At 35.5% G+C, this 18,535-nt stretch overlaps 1 protein-coding gene across 2 annotated transcripts; it reads right to left on the reverse strand.

Moving 5' to 3' along the window:
- Positions 1 to 1,606: 1,606 nt before the first annotated feature.
- abcd3a (ATP-binding cassette, sub-family D (ALD), member 3a) lies at positions 1,607 to 17,790 on the reverse strand. Of its 2 annotated transcripts, none has more exons than XM_067377342.1 (23): positions 17,589 to 17,790; positions 17,062 to 17,095; positions 16,698 to 16,799; positions 15,934 to 16,022; positions 15,730 to 15,799; positions 15,047 to 15,144; positions 13,056 to 13,179; positions 12,893 to 12,949; positions 12,668 to 12,810; positions 12,499 to 12,568; positions 11,498 to 11,567; positions 11,312 to 11,409; positions 11,134 to 11,225; positions 10,913 to 11,004; positions 10,755 to 10,821; positions 10,605 to 10,668; positions 9,607 to 9,684; positions 9,435 to 9,500; positions 9,230 to 9,319; positions 8,980 to 9,099; positions 8,385 to 8,489; positions 8,201 to 8,257; positions 1,607 to 2,438 (listed from the first exon to the last, which is right to left on the reverse strand). In XM_067377342.1, exons 1-23 carry the CDS (start codon positions 17,786 to 17,788, stop codon positions 2,361 to 2,363), a joined length of 2,064 nt encoding a protein of 687 aa, XP_067233443.1. In that variant the 5' UTR covers positions 17,789 to 17,790; the 3' UTR covers positions 1,607 to 2,360. The 2 variants fall into 2 exon arrangements, with proteins under 2 accessions (XP_067233443.1, XP_067233441.1); XM_067377340.1 differs by lacking the exon at positions 15,730 to 15,799 and adding an exon at positions 15,363 to 15,432 and having other exon boundaries at positions 17,589 to 17,786.
- Positions 17,791 to 18,535: the final 745 nt, after the last annotated feature.

The raw sequence follows: 18,535 nt of genomic DNA on the forward strand, positions 1-18,535 counted from the left end.
AGGCACATTTAAAATGGACTGTAATATGTTATTATAATATATATTATAATATATTTAAAAATAATTTAAAATATAAAAATTATTAAAATATAAAAATTATTTTATTTTATTTATTTTATATTAATTATTTATAACTGTAAAATGATATTATAATATAATAACTTAATATAATATATTTAAAAATAATTTAAAATATAAAAATTATTAAAATATAAAAAAAATATTTTATTTATTTTATATTAATTATTTATAACTGTAAAATTATATTAATTATATATAATAACTTAATTATATTATAATTTATAATTATTTTAATATTCTAATGAACTTTTTCTTTCTTTCCTTTCTTAATGCCATGCCAGCTTCTATGGTTATATTCATGGCGAGAGAGGTTTAGTAAAAAAAAAAAAATAAGAATACTGAATATTTAAGATTCTTTTTTTCTAAAAACTTTAAAATGAACTTTTTCAGTTACAACTGAAGTGCTTAATAATAATAATTACTACTGTTGGTATTACTATATATTAAATCATATCAAAATGTATTTGTCTTTATTGTTAATTATAATTATTGTATGTGTGTGTATATATATATATATATATATATATATATATATATATATATATATATATATATATATATATATAATTCTTAAAATAGAATGTTAACAGCATAAGTGTGCGTATAAAATAATAGTAATAGTAATGCGAAATAATATATTTTGCTTGTTAATAATTGTATATTTTGAACAGTTTAATTATATTTATAATATTCTTATTAACAGTTACAAACAAGAGTGCTTAATAAAAATACATTAAAAATATTTTCTACATTGAAATTATAATTTTAAAGAAATAATAATAAACAATATTAAACACATACATATTTTTACTTTTTTTCCCAAATAAAATTCTCTATGAAATAAAATGTTTTTCAGTGTGTTACTATGACAACCACAGTTGATCTTTAGAGTAACAGAATTTGAAATTCTGTGTAGTAATCCATTGGTAACATACCACACTTTTTTATCATATCAAGCAGATATGTGTTTTGTGAGGCTCTGGTTAAGAGTTTACAGTGGAAGCTATCCAGTAGATCTCATCAATCATTAACACACCCTGAATAGCAAGTCATGCACAGCCTACACTACAGAAACAATGCAGTCTTCCATGCGGTAACATGGTAAAGTGATGGTACCAGTTGGTAATACCATGATACTAAAAACATTATAATGCCATAGTACTTATTTGTTAAAAACAAAAACTTTAAAAACAATAAAATGAGATGGATTTTAGTTTAAAACATCAATCAGCACCATTTCTTAATATTACTTTTGGCCAACAGGATGTTTGAGTTTGTGTTTTACCACCTTTGGCCAAGAACAGGCGACTATATGTAAAAACACATGTGGAGGGTGAAAGGTCAAAGGAGTGTCTAATCTGAATGACCTTTCACTTACATTTGATGTGTGTTAAAAGTCAACATTCATCTTTTCAAAGATTTCCTAAAGTAACTAGCTTCGTAATGTGCAATCAACCAGTCCAACTGAATTGACACTCCCTCTCCAAATCATCAACACAATCTACAACAGTTTCTTCAAGACAAAAAAGTAGCAGACTTCATAGTATCAATCTCTTTTTTTAATGAAAACATACAGCAAAGGGGTTCATTGTGTGAAGTGCTACGACAATGACGTTTCTTACAGTTCTTACGTACAACAACCGTTCTGCAGAGAAAGATTCCTTCCACATCAAGACATCAATGCCAAAATACCTGGAGTAAACAAGTGCATAGGCAACCTTTCATCGAACAGTTGTACTTTACAAGGATCCCTGGTTTTTCTAATCACCATACCAGGTAAAGTGCAACAAAAAGCAACTCTCACACATCCAAACCACCCAACCATGCTGCAGTGAGCACTAAGGCCACTTAGTAGCTTAAAAGGATTCATAATGAAAGTTTAGCTGATGAGAAAAAGGCAACAATAGTTCATTATCGTGTGTCTGTCTAACATATTAAACGATCAGTTCAGTCCAGTGGCATCGATTTGTGTGAACCTATACAGACAAATTTCATTTATTAAACAATTTAGTGCACAGACACAAGATGTATTTCCTTGCTGTACGCTCCCACGCGTACTTAACGGATGTCCTATAAATTGGACTGCTTAAATTACAAAATTATATACAATCATTGAGGACAAAAGTAGTGTTAATACATTTCTAAACACATCTTCATCCCTAAAGGTTATTGATGATTAAAAACAAACTCCTAGATTAGTTTGGCAGGCGACTCCTTAAGAAGTGAATAGTTAGGGCCCCTAACAAGGGCCGCTGATAGCATAGTGCTGTCGTTCCTCTTTAAGAGCCGAACTCCACAGTTTCAGGGGTGATGATTTTGAATTCATAGTTTCCTCTGCCGTCCATGTGGAGGTAGTACTGTAAAGAAAAAAGAACAATTTGTACTTAAAAGTGTAAGCTTGGTGATTTTCAACTCGCTTTTTATTGTTACAATTAGGGGTGTGACGAGATCTCGTGTCACGAGATCTCCCGAGACTAAAGTGTGACGAGATTTCTCATCGAGGCGAAAAGTAGTCTCGTGATGTTGCCATGACAGAGTGGTTAGGGTGATTAGGAAAGAATATGCCACCGCTACGTTTACATTACGCCTCCACTGTCCTTTTGCTTTGTGTTTCAATAAAAAACATTTAATTAAGTTGGATAACGGACGCCGCCGCTCCATATTTACAGAGTTACGCGCGATCGCTGAAAGGGTAAAGTAAACGCACGCGCGCGCATTCAAACCATAGACTGTAAAAAAATATGGACGTAGCGTCCGTGACGTCACCCATAGAGTTCTGAACAGCAGTTTTGAAGCGAAAATGAGGACGCGGCCATCTTAGCTGCGCGTCACCGCACGTCACTCCCGGAAAACTGAAAATGGGCAAAGATACGGTGGCCGAGAGAGCTCAACGCGCTGCAAATAAAGAAAACATCTTCATCAGTTTGACAACACATGCGCTGCAAACTCCACAACACTTACAAATAGTGAAACGCGCTGCAAATAAAGAAAACATCTTCATCAGTTTGACAACACACGCGCTGCAAACTCCACAACACTTACAAAAAGAAAAACGCGCTGCAAATAAAGAAAACATCTTCATCAGTTTGACAACACACGCGCTGCAAACTCCACACGTTTTCTTTATTTGCAGCGCGTTTTTCTTTTTGTAAGTGTTGTGGAGTTTGCAGCGCGTGTGTTGTCAAACTGATGAAGATGTTTTCTTTATTTGCAGCGCGTTTCACTATTTGTAAGTGTTGTGGAGTTTGCAGCGCATGTGTTGTCAAACTGATGAAGATGTTTTCTCATTTGCAGCGCGTTTCACTATTTGTAAGTGTTGTGGAGTTTGCAGCGCATGTGTTGTCAAACTGATGAAGATGTTTTCTCATTTGCAGCGCGTTTCACTATTTGTAAGTGTTGTGGAGTTTGCAGCGCATGTGTTGTCAAACTGATCAAGATGTTTTCTTTATTTGCAGCGCGTTTTTCTTTTTGTAAGTGTTGTGGAGTTTGCAGCGCGTGTGTTGTCAAACTGATGAAGATGTTTTCTTTATTTGCAGCGCGTTTCACTATTTGTAAGTGTTGTGGAGTTTGCAGCGCATGTGTTGTCAAACTGATGAAGATGTTTTCTCATTTGCAGCGCGTTTCACTATTTGTAAGTGTTGTGGAGTTTGCAGCGCATGTGTTGTCAAACTGATCAAGATGTTTTCTCATTTGCAGCGCGTTTCACTATTTGTAAGTGTTGTGGAGTTTGCAGCGCATGTGTTGTCAAACTGATCAAGATGTTTTCTCATTTGCAGCGCGTTTCACTATTTGTAAGTGTTGTGGAGTTTGCAGCGCGTGTGTTGTCAAACTGATCAAGATGTTTTCTCATTTGCAGCGCGTTTCACTATTTGTAAGTGTTGTGGAGTTTGCAGCGCGTGTGTTGTCAAACTGATCAAGATGTTTTCTCATTTGCAGCGCGTTTCACTATTTGTAAGTGTTGTGGAGTTTGCAGCGCGTGTGTTGTCAAACTGATGAAAATGTTTTCTTTATTTGCAGCGCGTTTCACTATTTGTAAGTGTTGTGGAGTTTGCAGCGCATGTGTTGTCAAACTGATCAAGATGTTTTCTCATTTGCAGCGCGTTGAGCTCTCTCGGCCACCGTACAAAGAGGCGGGGAGGTGGTTTGAGCTGATGTGATTGGTTGCTGAAACCACGCCCGCCTAGCTCGACCTGACCACGTTAGCAAGCAAAGGAGCTATCTATCTAGATACTATCTAAATTATTAATAAAGATAAGTTTTAACATCAGAAAGTTATAAAGGTTTACTGTCAATTTACGGTGTTTTTTTTAAGATATAGATGCTCCAACACCAGTAATTTGTGTTGGGTGTGCAAATAACATGGAAAATCAAATGGGACTTCATACCTTTATAATAGAGATCGCGAGATGAATCCAATCTGTGGCACTTGGGTAAAATATAAATGTCCATTGCAAAACAAAAAAAATAAACATTTCACATTTCTTCTGAATGATCTGCTCTCTGTCATCGTTCTTCAAGAAAGGATGCAATCTGAACAGCGATCGTATCTAACAAACAAATGAGCCTGTGTCCAAAGTATATTTTTTTCAAAATAGTGCAGCAGTTTTAGTTATAATATCCAAGCAGTGCTGTCAGAGTTGTATATCCTCCTGGTTTTGTCATTGTAGTAACTTAAATCTCGCAATCAAAACTTTCAGCCAATGCCACGATCCAACAACGTGTGTTCTGTCTCTTCTTCATGCATGCACATCTACACAGACACACATCAGTCTCGAATATTATGCAGCAAGCCATATTTTATAATTGTATAAAATAATCGAGAAAAAAAAGCACAAAAACGGCTGAGATGCCAAATTCAGCGGCAGCTGAGGTAAAGTGACAGCTCACAGCCAGCAGCAATCTACCTGTCACTCAAGTGACCACGCCCTTAATTATGCAGAACTTTTAAGGCTTAATATAATTTAAACGGATAAGTTATAAAAAAATTCACCCCCCTCAGAGTTGTCATGAAGGGCAAAAATAGCAGTATAGACCAAAACCACAATTTGTACCAACTTGTTAACATGTTTTTTTCTGCTATAAACTTGGCCAATTTAACATGGGACTCTATGGGATTCTGCTCTTTTTTGGAGCCTGTCCCTAGCGGCCAGTCGATGAATCGCAGTTTAAGTTACTTCCGTATTGGCTTCACGAGAGAAAGGGGGAGGTTGCCGCTTGATTCAAACGCGATTTCAGTACCCCGCATTTTGAAAGCGGCTCCCTGATGAATGCAAATATCTCTCAATATGAAATTTAGGCTGGGCAGTGTAGTAACCATCTCTTAGCTCTGTATCAAAGAAAAAGTTGGTCTTATTTGCACTTTGAATATTGAGAGTGTGATTATGGTTTCAACTTGTAAAGTGTTACCATAAAAACGAATAACAGTTTTCTCTTAATAAGCACAAACAAAAAGATTTCATTTGTTAACATTAGTTAATGCACTGTGAACTATCATGAACTAACACTGAATGACTATTTTTATTAACAAGCCTAACATAAACAAAGATTAATAAATACTGTAGCATATTGCTCATTGTTAGTTGATGTTGGTTAATATGTTAATGTTAATAAATTAGACATTATTGTAAAGTGTTACCATTTTTATTTATACTGTTTTTATTTCTATGATCAGTTTGTGGAAAGGAGTTCAGTTAGGAGGTCAAAGGTTGTAGAAGCTCATAAATCATGTACAGTAAGGTCTGAAGAGACTGAAATCATACAGAAGAGAAGTCAGTCAGTTGAGTTAGTGGCAAAACCTTTTACAGTACTCGAGTATTGTTGTCTTTTACTGCATATGATAATTCATACTCAGAAAGTTGAACTGAAATGACATTCATTACAAGATTATTAGTTAAAACATTTCAAATACACCTGAGGAATATTTTTTCTAGTCATGTATTTTGCCATTGAGGATTTCTTAAAAATAGTGTAATAATCTTGTCTTGTCTCGTCTCGTGAGATACCCGTCTCGTCACACCCCTAGTTACAATGTCTGTATTATATGAAAATGAACAATGTTTACAAGAAATTCATGTTTATTTGTGAGCAAAAGTCCGCTGGATGACGTAAAACGCGCTCCAGGGCTTTCCTGAAAATTACAGATTATACTTCCACATTTTTGTATCCCTGCCCACAGTAGGTTTATCAATGAAAATTGTTTCATACTTTGTCTACTATTTAACAACAGCTTTCTTGTACGCGGCGGTGTTTTGATTTAGGGGGTTGGAAATTCCAACTCCCAACTTGGAATGAAGGTGCTTCCCATTCATCTTATTCCATCTTTGTCCCCCTTTGTTGGCCTGAAGCACTGTGTCATCCAATTTGAAATGAGACTACAACTACAGATAAAAATTGACTCTGAATTCTTGCACCCGTAACAATACAAGTCGACACCATTGTGACTAAAAGTTTGCTAAGAAGTATTTCCTACTCAAACAAGGTGCTATCTGACTCTGGGAGTGGCTTTGGTCGGCAACATGCCTAGTGCATTATGGGTGTTGAAGTTTTTCTTACTATTTTGGTGAAAGGGAAAACAACAGCCCTTTTTATCTGTTTTCCCTAGTCAGGAAGCACAAACTTAAGGGGGTCATGAATTGAGAAACCAAATTTTCCTTGAACTTTTGATATATAAGAGGTCAATATCCTATGAGTTTCAGAACTGAAAACTTCCTTGTTAGTCCAATAAAAGCTTTTATTGACACCAGGCCCGGCGACTCGTCCCAAAATGTGCCTATATAGGTGAAACCCTGCCTCTGCAGAAGAAATCACGCCTACTTCATAATTGCAACGTTAGCCCTGCCCACTGGCGTGTTAGTGAGATGACGAGGAGAGAAGAGCGATACAGGACAAAAATAACATTACATTTCAAAGGATCCTAATTCTAGGAAGATATTTATTTATTTTCAACAATGTGAATGTAAATTTTGTATTCGGTACATTTCACTGTGGATTCTTTGGTAAATCAATCGCATTTTGGTGCAGGCTTTGCGAACAGACTTTAATGATATGAACTTGACAGTAATGCAGCAACAAGTAAGTAACTGTTAATTCTAATGCCTGATATGTAAAGATTAATGTACAGTCAGATGTTCTTCATCTATGTTTCAGTAAATTAAACCAGTGACTAAATGGTCAACTTCACGTCGCTTCTCTTAGTAGGATGAAAATAATTAGAATTTATTTAAACTGTGATTAAATTATATATGAAGACTTCAGATGCAAAAGCCTCTAAGTGCCATCTGAAATTTTCTGATTTTTTTTTATCAAGTTCTTATGTTTAGGTCCAGTAATTTCACTTTATTGGCAATTAATAGGTCAGTTTCATAGCCATTAAAGTGAAATAACTGAACATAAACAAACAAGCTTAATAAAAATGCTCATTTTAGAAGAAAATTTCAGACGGCACTTAGAGGCTTTTGCATCTGAAGTCTTCATATAGAAAGCGATCAAAGAACGCTCCCTTTACAATCACTAGAGCTGTCAATCAATCATGCGTCAAGTTTACCAGTGACCGACTTCTGGACTAGTGCCAAAACTTGTTGCAATGACGAGATCACTGCTTTCATGTGCTCAACAACATGTCTGTGATCAGCTACAATGTTCATGCCACGATCTAAATATAATGCCACAGATCTGAATGTAATGCTAATCAACACTTTTCACAATTGGTTAACCTTGAGAGCTAATAGTAATAGTAATTAAAGTAGATAAAGAGTAATAGTAAAAATGTGCTAAAAGTTTGAGAGAGACTAATATTTAGCTGTTTCATAGGCAGCCAATCATAGCAGTGGGCGTTTACACTGAAGTCTCACAGCAGACACGCCCCTTAAAATGTCTTTTATTTCTAAATTATGAAAATTTTTGGTGTAAAAACGCATACTAACATTATAAGTGCACCCCAGGAAACATAAAATAATAAAACAACGCAGTTCATGACCCCTTTAAAATATTTTTTCACCCATCTACTGCACAGACAGCCAAGTTGAATTGAAAGCCCATTTTGCCAGCGGTGAAGTACCCCTTTTAAGCATACAGTGAACGTCAATAAATATTGATCATGGGGCAGCACCACTGATCTTACCTCATGATGCTTCCACAGGGACTTTCTGTGCGAGACTGTGAATAGGGTGATGCCAACCTGCCAAACGAAAAATAAATAAATAAACCATACATGCAGGGAAATTTCAGCAAAATGTACTGAGATATGATGGGAAAATTTCTTTAGGATAGAGAAATTTCTTCAGGGCACACGTGATCTTAGGTACCTTTCTGCAGTGACTGTAGATGTAATCCTCCACGTCTACACTAACGGCACTGGTGCACTCATCCAGGATTGCAAACTGGGGTTTATGGTAGAAGAGCCTGGCCATCTATGGAAAAACCATCATTTTAAAAACCTTAAAAACATCTCTAAATTCTCATTTATAAACATACAAATACTTTGGACCAACTAGATTTCAGTGTGGATGGGGCAACACATTGGAAAATTACAAGTTGATAACTCTATACATGTTATAAAAACTGCCTTTAATTTAAACATACTCATGTGAAATTAATTAAATAGATATTTTCTGAATCCATGGATGAGTACATCTTAGTGTATAATCTCTAATTCATTACCTCATATCTACAGCAATTCTGACATGATGTGCTGAGTCTAAGGGCGGTAGAGTAATAGTAATGTAAAAGATCTGGGCTTTAATGCAAATTCTTGTCAAGTGGTTCAAAAACAGGATGTTAATGAGGAGACAAAGTCAGGACACAATATCAGTATTGTTCCTTTGACTTCTGTCCTTGCAGTTGCTATAAGTCACTTTGCCTTACTGTTTGTCAGACTTTGTCGAAAATGTCTTTGTTTACCGCCATTCTCTGCTTCTCTCCTCCACTGAGTACATCCATCCAGTCCTGAACCATGTCCCACGATCCCTCTCTCTCCAAAATGTGTCCTAACTGGACATTATCCAGGTACTCTTTCAGCACCTGCCACAAAAAAAAAAAAAAACAGGATGATGGAATGAAAATGTTAAAAACTAGACATGGATCATTATAAACTGACCTGCATGTTAGAGTTTTTAGAGCATTTTGCATTGTAAAATCTAGTTTAGAGTACCAGGTCAGAGATGCCTTTCTTCTTTTGGTCCTCATGGGTGTCTGGGTAGATCACCTGATCCCTCAGAGAGCCGAGGGTCATGTAAGGCCTCTGAAAGCAGACAAAAAAGGGAAGTTATTCAGCTGTTGTGGGCCATTCAGATGTTCTACTATGGTAAAAAAAAAAAAGTAGGTTGTGTTCTGCAGAAATCTGTTTTAAGTTTCACCTGAGGGACGTAGAAGAGCTTCCCCCTCTCTGGTTTCGTCAAACTCCCACCAAACAGTGGCCACAACTAGAGAGACAGACAACCCAACATTTAGCAAACAAAATGGAAGAGTTTCCACAGAGAGCAAAGAACAAGAGCAGAATTCCAGTCTGACTATCACAGAAGTGCTCACCTCTCCAAGAACCCGGAAAAGTGAACTCTTTCCACAGCCATTGGGACCACACACCAAAACATTGGCTCCGGATTTCACCTTTAAAGAGCAATACGCAATAAGATTGACATTAACTCTACAAACATCACTCTGACAGGCATGGAAGCCTGTTTCCACCCAGACTAAAAAGTAAAAAAGGTAATTGTTAAACAAAAAGTTGACAAAAATGTTGCAACAAAGTCGCAATTGCAAGATATACAGTCACAATTAGAAGAAAAATTATGAAAATTATTCGCAATTATGAAAAAAACGTTGCAAATGAGAAAAACAATCACAATTGCGAGACAGTAATAATTAAAGTTGGAATTAAGAAAAAAAGTTGCAAATGCGAGATATGAAATCGCACAGCGAGAAAAAAAGTTGCAATAATGAAGTCACAATTACAAGGAAAAGTTGCAATAAGAAGAAAAGAAAAAAAATCGCAAATGTAAGTTGCAATAATGAAAAACAGGTCGCAATTACAAGAAACAATTGCAAGTGTAAGATGTGAAATCACACTGCAAGAAACAAAGTCAAAGTAATGAAAAAGTCACAATAACAAGAACAAATTGCAAATGTGAGATCAAGTCATACTGCGAGAAACAAACTTTCGATAGGGAAAACTGTCACAATGGCAAGAATCTAAGTAGTAATTACAAGAAACAGTCGCAATTGCGAGATGAAAAGAGATGTAAAATAAGACAAAGTTGCAACAGAAAGAAATACAGTTTCTATTCAGAAAAAAATTTAAAATATAAAGATATAAAATGTGAACATATATAAGGGTCAAAATTGAGAGAGAGAAAAGTCAAGAGCTGACAAAAATCAACTAAACTATAAAATCAAGCCATGTAATCAGTAAAGTAGAACTTTAGATACAAATACAATTTATGATTTTTTTTTATATGAATATATAAAAATGTATTACATTGATTGTCTCTGTACTGACAAAGGATTTGTAGAAATCATGTGGAACGCACCTCAAAAGTTAGATCTCTGATCAGAATGTCTCCATTAGGAGTAGCCAGGGGCGTGTGATCGAACCTGATGAGAAATCATATATATCACATAGCTGGTTCTCCAGACAGTGAAACACCGAAATTGAAAGGACTGAGGGAAGCTGCTCTTACTTGATGATATGGTCTACATTGATGATTCTTCCACTTCCAGGGATCAAGGTGAGCTTTTCAGAAGTGTCTGTTTATGAAAATCATGAACAAATAGTTAAAAATCAACTACGTATCTTTTTTAAAGTTCGTTTTGGAGCTTGAGAGTCTCAGAAGCTCACCTTTCTCTGACTGAGACACCATGGTGCGTTCGTATTTCCCAGAATTCAGCTCTTTCAGTACCCTCATGAGCTCAGTGATGCGAGCTGTGAAGCTGAAGGGAAAGACAAACTCATTTTATTGCATCAAATGTGTTGTACCACACAATGTCAACTTTTTAATTAAATGGCAAGCAATCAAATAACTTGATTAAATATGCTGATGGGGATGTGTGAACTTTTACCCTGACAGACGTGTCATTTCTCTGCCTGCAAGCACGATTCTGCCCAACGCTTGTGACATACGGAGCAGCATACGGCCGCTCTGGTAGTAGTCCTGCAAGAGAACACATCAAGATGGATATAATCAAGCCCCACCCCTTTTTGCCCGGAAATAAAAGATTGTCAGGAGTGAAGTTTTACCTCCAGCAGTTCAGCATGGGAGCTGTTCAGGTGTCGAGGGTGAGACAAATCAAGGAATGGACGACTCACCACTAAATACCCAACAACAGTAGCAAAATCTGGAACAGAAGAGAACAATTTATTCATCTTTTACTGTCATTGTTCATGTATATGTTAACTTGGCAAGATAATAAAACTTCCTCTTACACTTGGCGATAATGCTATCCACCATACCCATGGAGAAACGGAAGAAGATGAAATTGTGCAGATGATCGACCTGCAAACAAACTCAGTTCAGCTAACAAATTCAAATAATAAAAGATTAACCATGCCATGCAAACCTTAATTATAGGCTTTTATATCAGTACCATACAGGTTATCGGTCGATATTAGAGTATTATATTTTAATTGTGGATGCTCATTCTATTCTATTTTTACATTCAGATTACCTTTGCATGGTCACAAAGTGAATCTTTAAAAAAAAACGCTAATACTTTAATGTAAAAGGGACCTATTATGCCCCTTTTCACAAGATGTAATATAAGTCTCTGGTGTCCCCAGAATGTGTTTGTGAAGTTTCAGCTCAAAATACCCCACAGATCATTTATTTTAGCTTGTCAAATTTGCCCCTATTTGGGTGTGAGCAAAAACATGCCATTTTTATGTGTGTCCCTTTAAATGCAAATGAGCTGCTGCTCCTGGCCTGCTTTCCAGAAGAGCTTTAACAGCTTACGCTTTGCTCAACAACAACAAAGATGGAGAATCTCACGCAGCCTGTGCATCTGGACGTTTCTGAATGGTTAGTGGATAAATTTATGTAGTTGCTGTGGAGTTGATTCAACTCATCGACTAGCATGTGCCGTCATGTTAATCTTTTGTGCAAAACCCATATAGACGTCCACTATACATAGCGTACCTGTTTGCCAAACAAACCCATACACACCAGGCTAATGTTTATGATTGCAATCAAATGCTGTGAATGGTCTAATGTTTTTTTCCAAAATATCGCTCAGACAGAAACGCTCCTTTTTAGCAATTGAGCTTGCCAGGGTCAACTTGCAGGCTATCCAAGATAACGAGACAGAACAGTTAGCATGCTTTGCTCAAACTTTTGCGATGGCGTTAGGACTGGTACACCGTTTTCATTGCGAAAACAAAATGACAGCGCCGTGGGTGGAAACGTGCAGATTAAGTTACTTAATACTCACCAGTTTCTTGAAGGTTGAATAAATTGTCTGTTTCTCCCTTAAGTTTCCATTGTAGAAGGCAATCTCCTCACTGAGAGGGAAATAAAAGCATTTAAGTATGCATCAAAATTTGAGAAAAGCATTTGTAGTAGATAAAACTATACTGTTAGGTACAAGTAGGAAAGATCACCTGTTTGTGATGAGACGAGAGTTGACGTATCGGTATTCTCCTTCGTACTTCTGTTCGGTCACTGTCATCTTACCGATCGGCCTGCGCAGACGGGTCAGGAAGAGGCCGGAGATAAGCAGGTAAGTCATCATAGTCGCGGGACCCTGTGCAAAGAGACCAACAGATCATTAAAAATGTCCAGCGGCATTTATCCACAGAAGAATTTCACGTCTTTCCTAAACTCACCTGAGCTCCAATCGCTGTTGTCAATTTGAATATGTACAAGCCGATATCCAGCAGTGGCTGATAAAAAAATAAATAATACAGCAAATACAGTTCATCCAAAGAAAAGAAACATTGCTCTTATTGGGAAAGTAAAACTGGTATTTCAGACTAAAGTGTGTTGTACCTTGCTGAGGTTGGAGTAAAGATCCACAACACTGTTACAGAACTTTTCCACATCCTGCGTCAGCAGCTGATCAGCATTAGCAATGCGATTATCCAGGTTTCCCATTTTGTAGTACGTATATCCCCTATGAACCCAAAGATAGTGACATTAGTAATTAGATTTTACTTTTCTTCAGAGAATCATCAGTCCTGTCACTCAGAGATAAAAGTCAACTCTTTTCAACAATCTAATGTTCTTATATTGGCACAATATCGGTTTTTGGCAGATATTAGATTTGTTACTTATATTTTTTGTTTTAAAAAAAATACAAAATTACCTTTTTGCATAGATCTCAGTTAATATTTTTAAGACTAATTTAAAATTAATCTTCAGCAGATCTCAAAATGAAAGTTTTATAGCATTTAGAAATTATGCAAAAAATTTAAAATATATAATATATATATATATATATTTTTTTTTTTTAGGTAACAGTGTTTAGTTACCTAAAATTCTAAAGTATTTTGTGTAAAAAAAACAACAACTAATAAATATAAATATAAAAAAAAAAAAAAAAAAATTTATATTATTTATATAAATATAATTTTTTTTTTTTTTTTTTTATATTTATATTTATTAGTTGTTGTTTTTTTTACACAAAATACTTTAGAATTTTAGGTAACATTAGTTTAGGGTCCAATTCTCAATATCAACTAGTTGCGTATTAACTTTCATATTACTAGGATATTGGCTGTTTATTAGTACTTATAAAGCACATATTAATGCCTTACTCTGCACGACCATATTCTACATCCCATAATCCTACCTAAACATAACATAAACATACCTTACTAACTATTAATAAGCAGTAATTAGGAGTTTATTGAGACAAAAAGTCATAGTAGTTAGTTAATAGTGAGAATTGGACCCTAAACAAAAGCGTGACCGAATTTTAATATCAGTCATTTATTGGTTACTTTTATTGTTTATCGAAATTTTAATGTCAAGCATCCTGTTTAATAAATCACAATTTATTATAACAAACTCCTAATCCAGTATGAGCAAATATAATAGTAATGCATGCCTTGCGAAAATAGCATTATACATTTTTGCATTTTTGTAAAAAATATTTAAGTTGGAACGTTAGCCCCGTTCACACATACAGTCTTTACTGGTAAATTACTGTTAAGAGATCATGTGTGAACAACAGGACCTTTTCAAAAATACCGGTAAATCAGTTCTGCCAACTTCCCAGTGTGAAAAGTTGTAACAATACCAGTAAATTACTGGTATGAGGTCCGAACGTGCTGAAGTTTGCTTTGGGCAATCATAAAGCTCTGTCTGAGCTGTTTACAATAAGTTCCACTGCTTTTAATTGTTTTTCTATGTAGACATGCACTAGACAAACATCTGACTATTGCACCGTGTCTCGCGCTCGAGACCCTGCCTCCTTTTCCATTCATCAGTGCTACCAGTAATTTATTTCATTATTTTATCACCATTTACAAGTAAATACGTCACAATTACAGCCTTACTGAGCAATGTTACAAACCATCCCTTTGCGCCACCTGGTGGTGATTTCGCAATCGAGCTTCACATGTGACTGGTCTGTATTTAATGCCACGGTCTCACGGTGGTGGTACACATAGCAGTAATGGGCATTTTGGTTGAGTACCTACTGTAACTGCATTACTATAGTAGCTATTATGTATTTTGTCTTTTTAAGAGCAAAACCTCATTCTGTGTGATCATCCCCTTACGCCTTAACAAAAACTAAAATAATACTAAAGGGCTTCTCCTCATCCATGTGGATGAAGAAAACAGCTCAGAGTTTACTGGTATTTTTGGTACTGATGTGTGAATGATATCTTACTGGTAAAAACACAAAATGCTGTCGCATGTGTGAACAGCACGTTTGTGTATTTACAGAAAAAGTTGTTCTGGTAATTTTATGGTAATTTACCAGGATTACTGTGTGAAAGGGGCTAATGTCACGGCAGTGATGGCAGCCTTACTTCAGGTACTCATCGTAGAGATGCTTAGTAAGTCTCACACGAAAGCAGAGCTTCAGTTCATTCAAGCCCAACTTCAGGAAGTTGTTCACCAAGGCAATCTGAATGATTGAGATGCAACAATTTACAAGATGCAACCATTTACTCCATATTTCCATACCAACAAATTCTCCAACAAAATGTCAACAGGAAGTACATATTAAGGCTATTATGGGGAAGCGGTTTTAGTGTTAATTTCATAAATTAGACTGTTAAAATTCTCAGAACTCCTCTGACTATAAACAATTACTACCGACTTTGATAAAAAGCAGAAACTTACAATTGGCATGGCCGTGATAAAGTTGAATAAGTACTTCTTGAAACCTTTAGTGGATCGACCAATGATCGCACTGCAAACCACAACATGCACACAAACGCAAACATGGTTAGAGTTAATACAGAAGGGAATAAACACACATCCTGCAATTCTGTCCTTCATGTGCATGAAAAAAACAAGGATGCAAATTATCTTTGAGGAAGCAAACATTCATCATGACTACATTTAAATTGCAGACCAGAGGAGATCTGAGAGGTGAGCATGTGAGCGAACACAATGGACAGGTTCAGTGATGTAAATTACATGACTCCTCCACCACATCTGTAACAGTATATTAGTTTTCACAGCACATGAAGATTCTGTAAATTACCCCAGGAATGACAGTCAGGTAGGAATAAAAGTGCCTCTTGAATAATTTGATATCTCTGCTAATGATTCCACTGTCAAAGATTTAAAAAAATACAATCAAATCACATTAAATCAACATTTAACTGGGTGCCTGGCCTCTTTACAAAGTATAATAGTGTTATATTTCACAGCACTAACAAATTTGAAGTCTAGATCAACCCAGTACCTTTCAATCATAGTGCCGTTCTGAATCATCCAGACATCACAATAGGTCCGAGTCACAAGCATCACTGCGATCAGGAACAGGTACCATGTCTGTGACACACAAAAAATAAATACATACATAAAGTGAAAACCAATAATGAGCTGAAATCTTTGACTTCTATTTAGCAGATATACACACAATATTGTTCAAAAGTTTGGAGTTGGTAATTTATTTTAATTTTATTTGGGAAAGAAGTCTCTTATGCTCACCAAGTCTACATTTATTTGATTAAAAAAAATACAATAAGAACAGTAATATTATGAAATATTATTAATATTTAAAAAACTTGAATATTTCAGAATTTTTAGCATCATTACTGCAGTCTTCAGTGTCACATGATCCTTTAGAAATCATTCTGATATGCTGATTTGATGCTAAAAACATTTCTTATTATTTTTGATGATATAAATAGTTGTGTTGTTTAATATTTTGTGAAAACCATTTACTTTTGCATTCTTTGATCAATATAAAGTCATAAAGAACAGCATTTATTTGAAAAACTTTTTTTGTAACAATATAAAAATTATTTACTGTCACTTTTGATCAATTTAATGCATCCTTGCTAAATAAAAAATATTAATTGATTTTTAAAAATTATTTCCCCTTAAATCACTTGCCTGACTAGCAAAAAAAGAGAAAAAACTTCAATATTTGCCAACTTTCAGTTTTAGTAACAACTCTCATCAAGCCATTGCATGGGGACATTAAAAAGTTACAACTCTCACCTCTTTACACAAGAATCTTGGCACCATAATCCTGATGATCCGTGAGATCCGGATGAAAAACAGCTTGTCCACTGCGGCTCTCTCTTTCTTGCCATCTTTCAGCTGGTTTTAAAACACAACAAGTGTTGAAAGTCAAAGGAAACTCATGGAATATAGTCTCACACAGTCAGACCTTGAACTTAAGATACTGATTGCCACTTTTTAAGTTATAATAGATATTAATAGCAAAAATGTGTAGAGACTGCTGAAAAAAGTACAGAATATTTCACAGACAGTTCTGTTCAAGGACATTCAGTACCTCAATCAGAACTCTCATTAACAGATTTTATGTCATTACCCTCAAACAACATGATATTTCTCTTACCTCACTGTTCAGTTCATGTGAAGAACCCTTCTTCCTGTTGAGAATGATGAAATAGATTAAAAAGTAATAATATCAGCAGTAAACTATATTGTTTAATCACATATATTGCATTAATTTATTTTTTTGACAAAAGTACGCTTAATGTTTAAAAATCAAGCAAGTTCAAGGTGCAATTAACTATTTCAACCACTAAAACCTACTGTAGATTTTTTATTGTTCAAACTGTGGCAACATTTGTCCAACCAACACTGTCCTTAATGAAAGAGTCTTTTGTTGGACAGTGAGACTGCAACAAGCCTTTACATCTATATTCTAATGATTGTATTTCATGATATAGGATCCGTCTCAAATCCCAGTGAGGTGCCTACCTAGACAGCACATTTGGAGCATCGCAGCTCTTTAGGTTTTGACACATGGCCATAAAACTGGTCTCAATTTGCTGTAGTTAAACTGGGGTCACTCTGACACTAACCTCCGGTTCTTATCTGAATTCATGCATTAGACACTTTATGTGTGTTTTTACATACCTGTTCAGTCCCGCGGATCTTCGTCTCTGCTTTAGGAGGTATAAAACGAGTAGGACACCACCAGCTACAGCGGAGTTCTTCGCTGTCAAGTACTTACTGACGGCCGCCATGTTTCCTACTGAGACGGTGCGGAGAACAGCGGCGCACACAAGCCCGGAAGAGAGAGAAGATTCCGGCCCTCCACCGGCTGCCGTACTCATGATGACCTCATCATCACACCATCATCGTGAACCTGCTCTGTGTTTATTAACCCTTTAGAAACAGAACATACAGTTACATACACGGGAGATAAAGCCCAGTGAAGTGGTCTTATTCGGAAATGACAGATTCTCATTTACTTAGATTACCTTTTTTTCTTTCTTTTTTTTTTTACAGCATTTTTTCCCTTTTACAACTTTCCCCATTTTTTCCCCATTTTTAAATAGTAACCACGTATGATGGAGATATTTTTTATGCTAACAACATTACAACACTATATATATATATATATATATATATATATATATATATATATATATATATATATAAGTAAATAAAAAAAATATTTAAATTAGGCAATCCACAAATAAACATGACATTAAACAGAACACCTTAAAGGGTTAGTTCACGCAAAAATGAAAATTCTGTCATTTATTACTCACCCTTATGTCGTTCTACACCCGTAAGACCTTCGTTCATCTTCGGAACACAAATTAAGATATTTTTGTTGAAATCCGATGGTTCAGTGAGCCTTTATTGAGAACAAATTTGCAAATTAAGCCGTTCAAACTCTCAAGATCCATAAAGGTACTAAAAACATATTTAAATCAGTTCATGTTAGTACAGTGGTTCAATATTAGTATTATAAAGCGACAAGAATATTTTTGGTGTGCCAAAAAACAAAATAACGACTTATATAGTGATGGCTGATTTCAAAACACTGCTTCATGAAGCTTCGGAGCATAAAT

Source organism: Chanodichthys erythropterus, chromosome 23, assembly GCF_024489055.1.
Source record: "Chanodichthys erythropterus isolate Z2021 chromosome 23, ASM2448905v1, whole genome shotgun sequence".
NCBI classification, from domain to species: domain Eukaryota; kingdom Metazoa; phylum Chordata; class Actinopteri; order Cypriniformes; family Xenocyprididae; genus Chanodichthys; species Chanodichthys erythropterus.

Excerpts from the sequence above, each read along its gene's own strand:
- abcd3a (XM_067377342.1), bottom strand. The coding sequence starts at position 17,788 with ATGAGTACGGCAGCCGGTGGAGGGCCGGAATCTTCTCTCTCTTCCGGG. Across the intron at positions 9,320-9,434 it reads AGCTCTTCTACGTCCCTCAG|AGGCCTTACATGACCCTCGG; the intron begins GTGAAACTTAAA and ends GTCTGCTTTCAG. Across the intron at positions 8,490-8,979 it reads GAGAGAAGCAGAGAATGGCG|ATGGCCAGGCTCTTCTACCA; the intron begins GTAAACAAAGAC and ends GTTTTTCCATAG.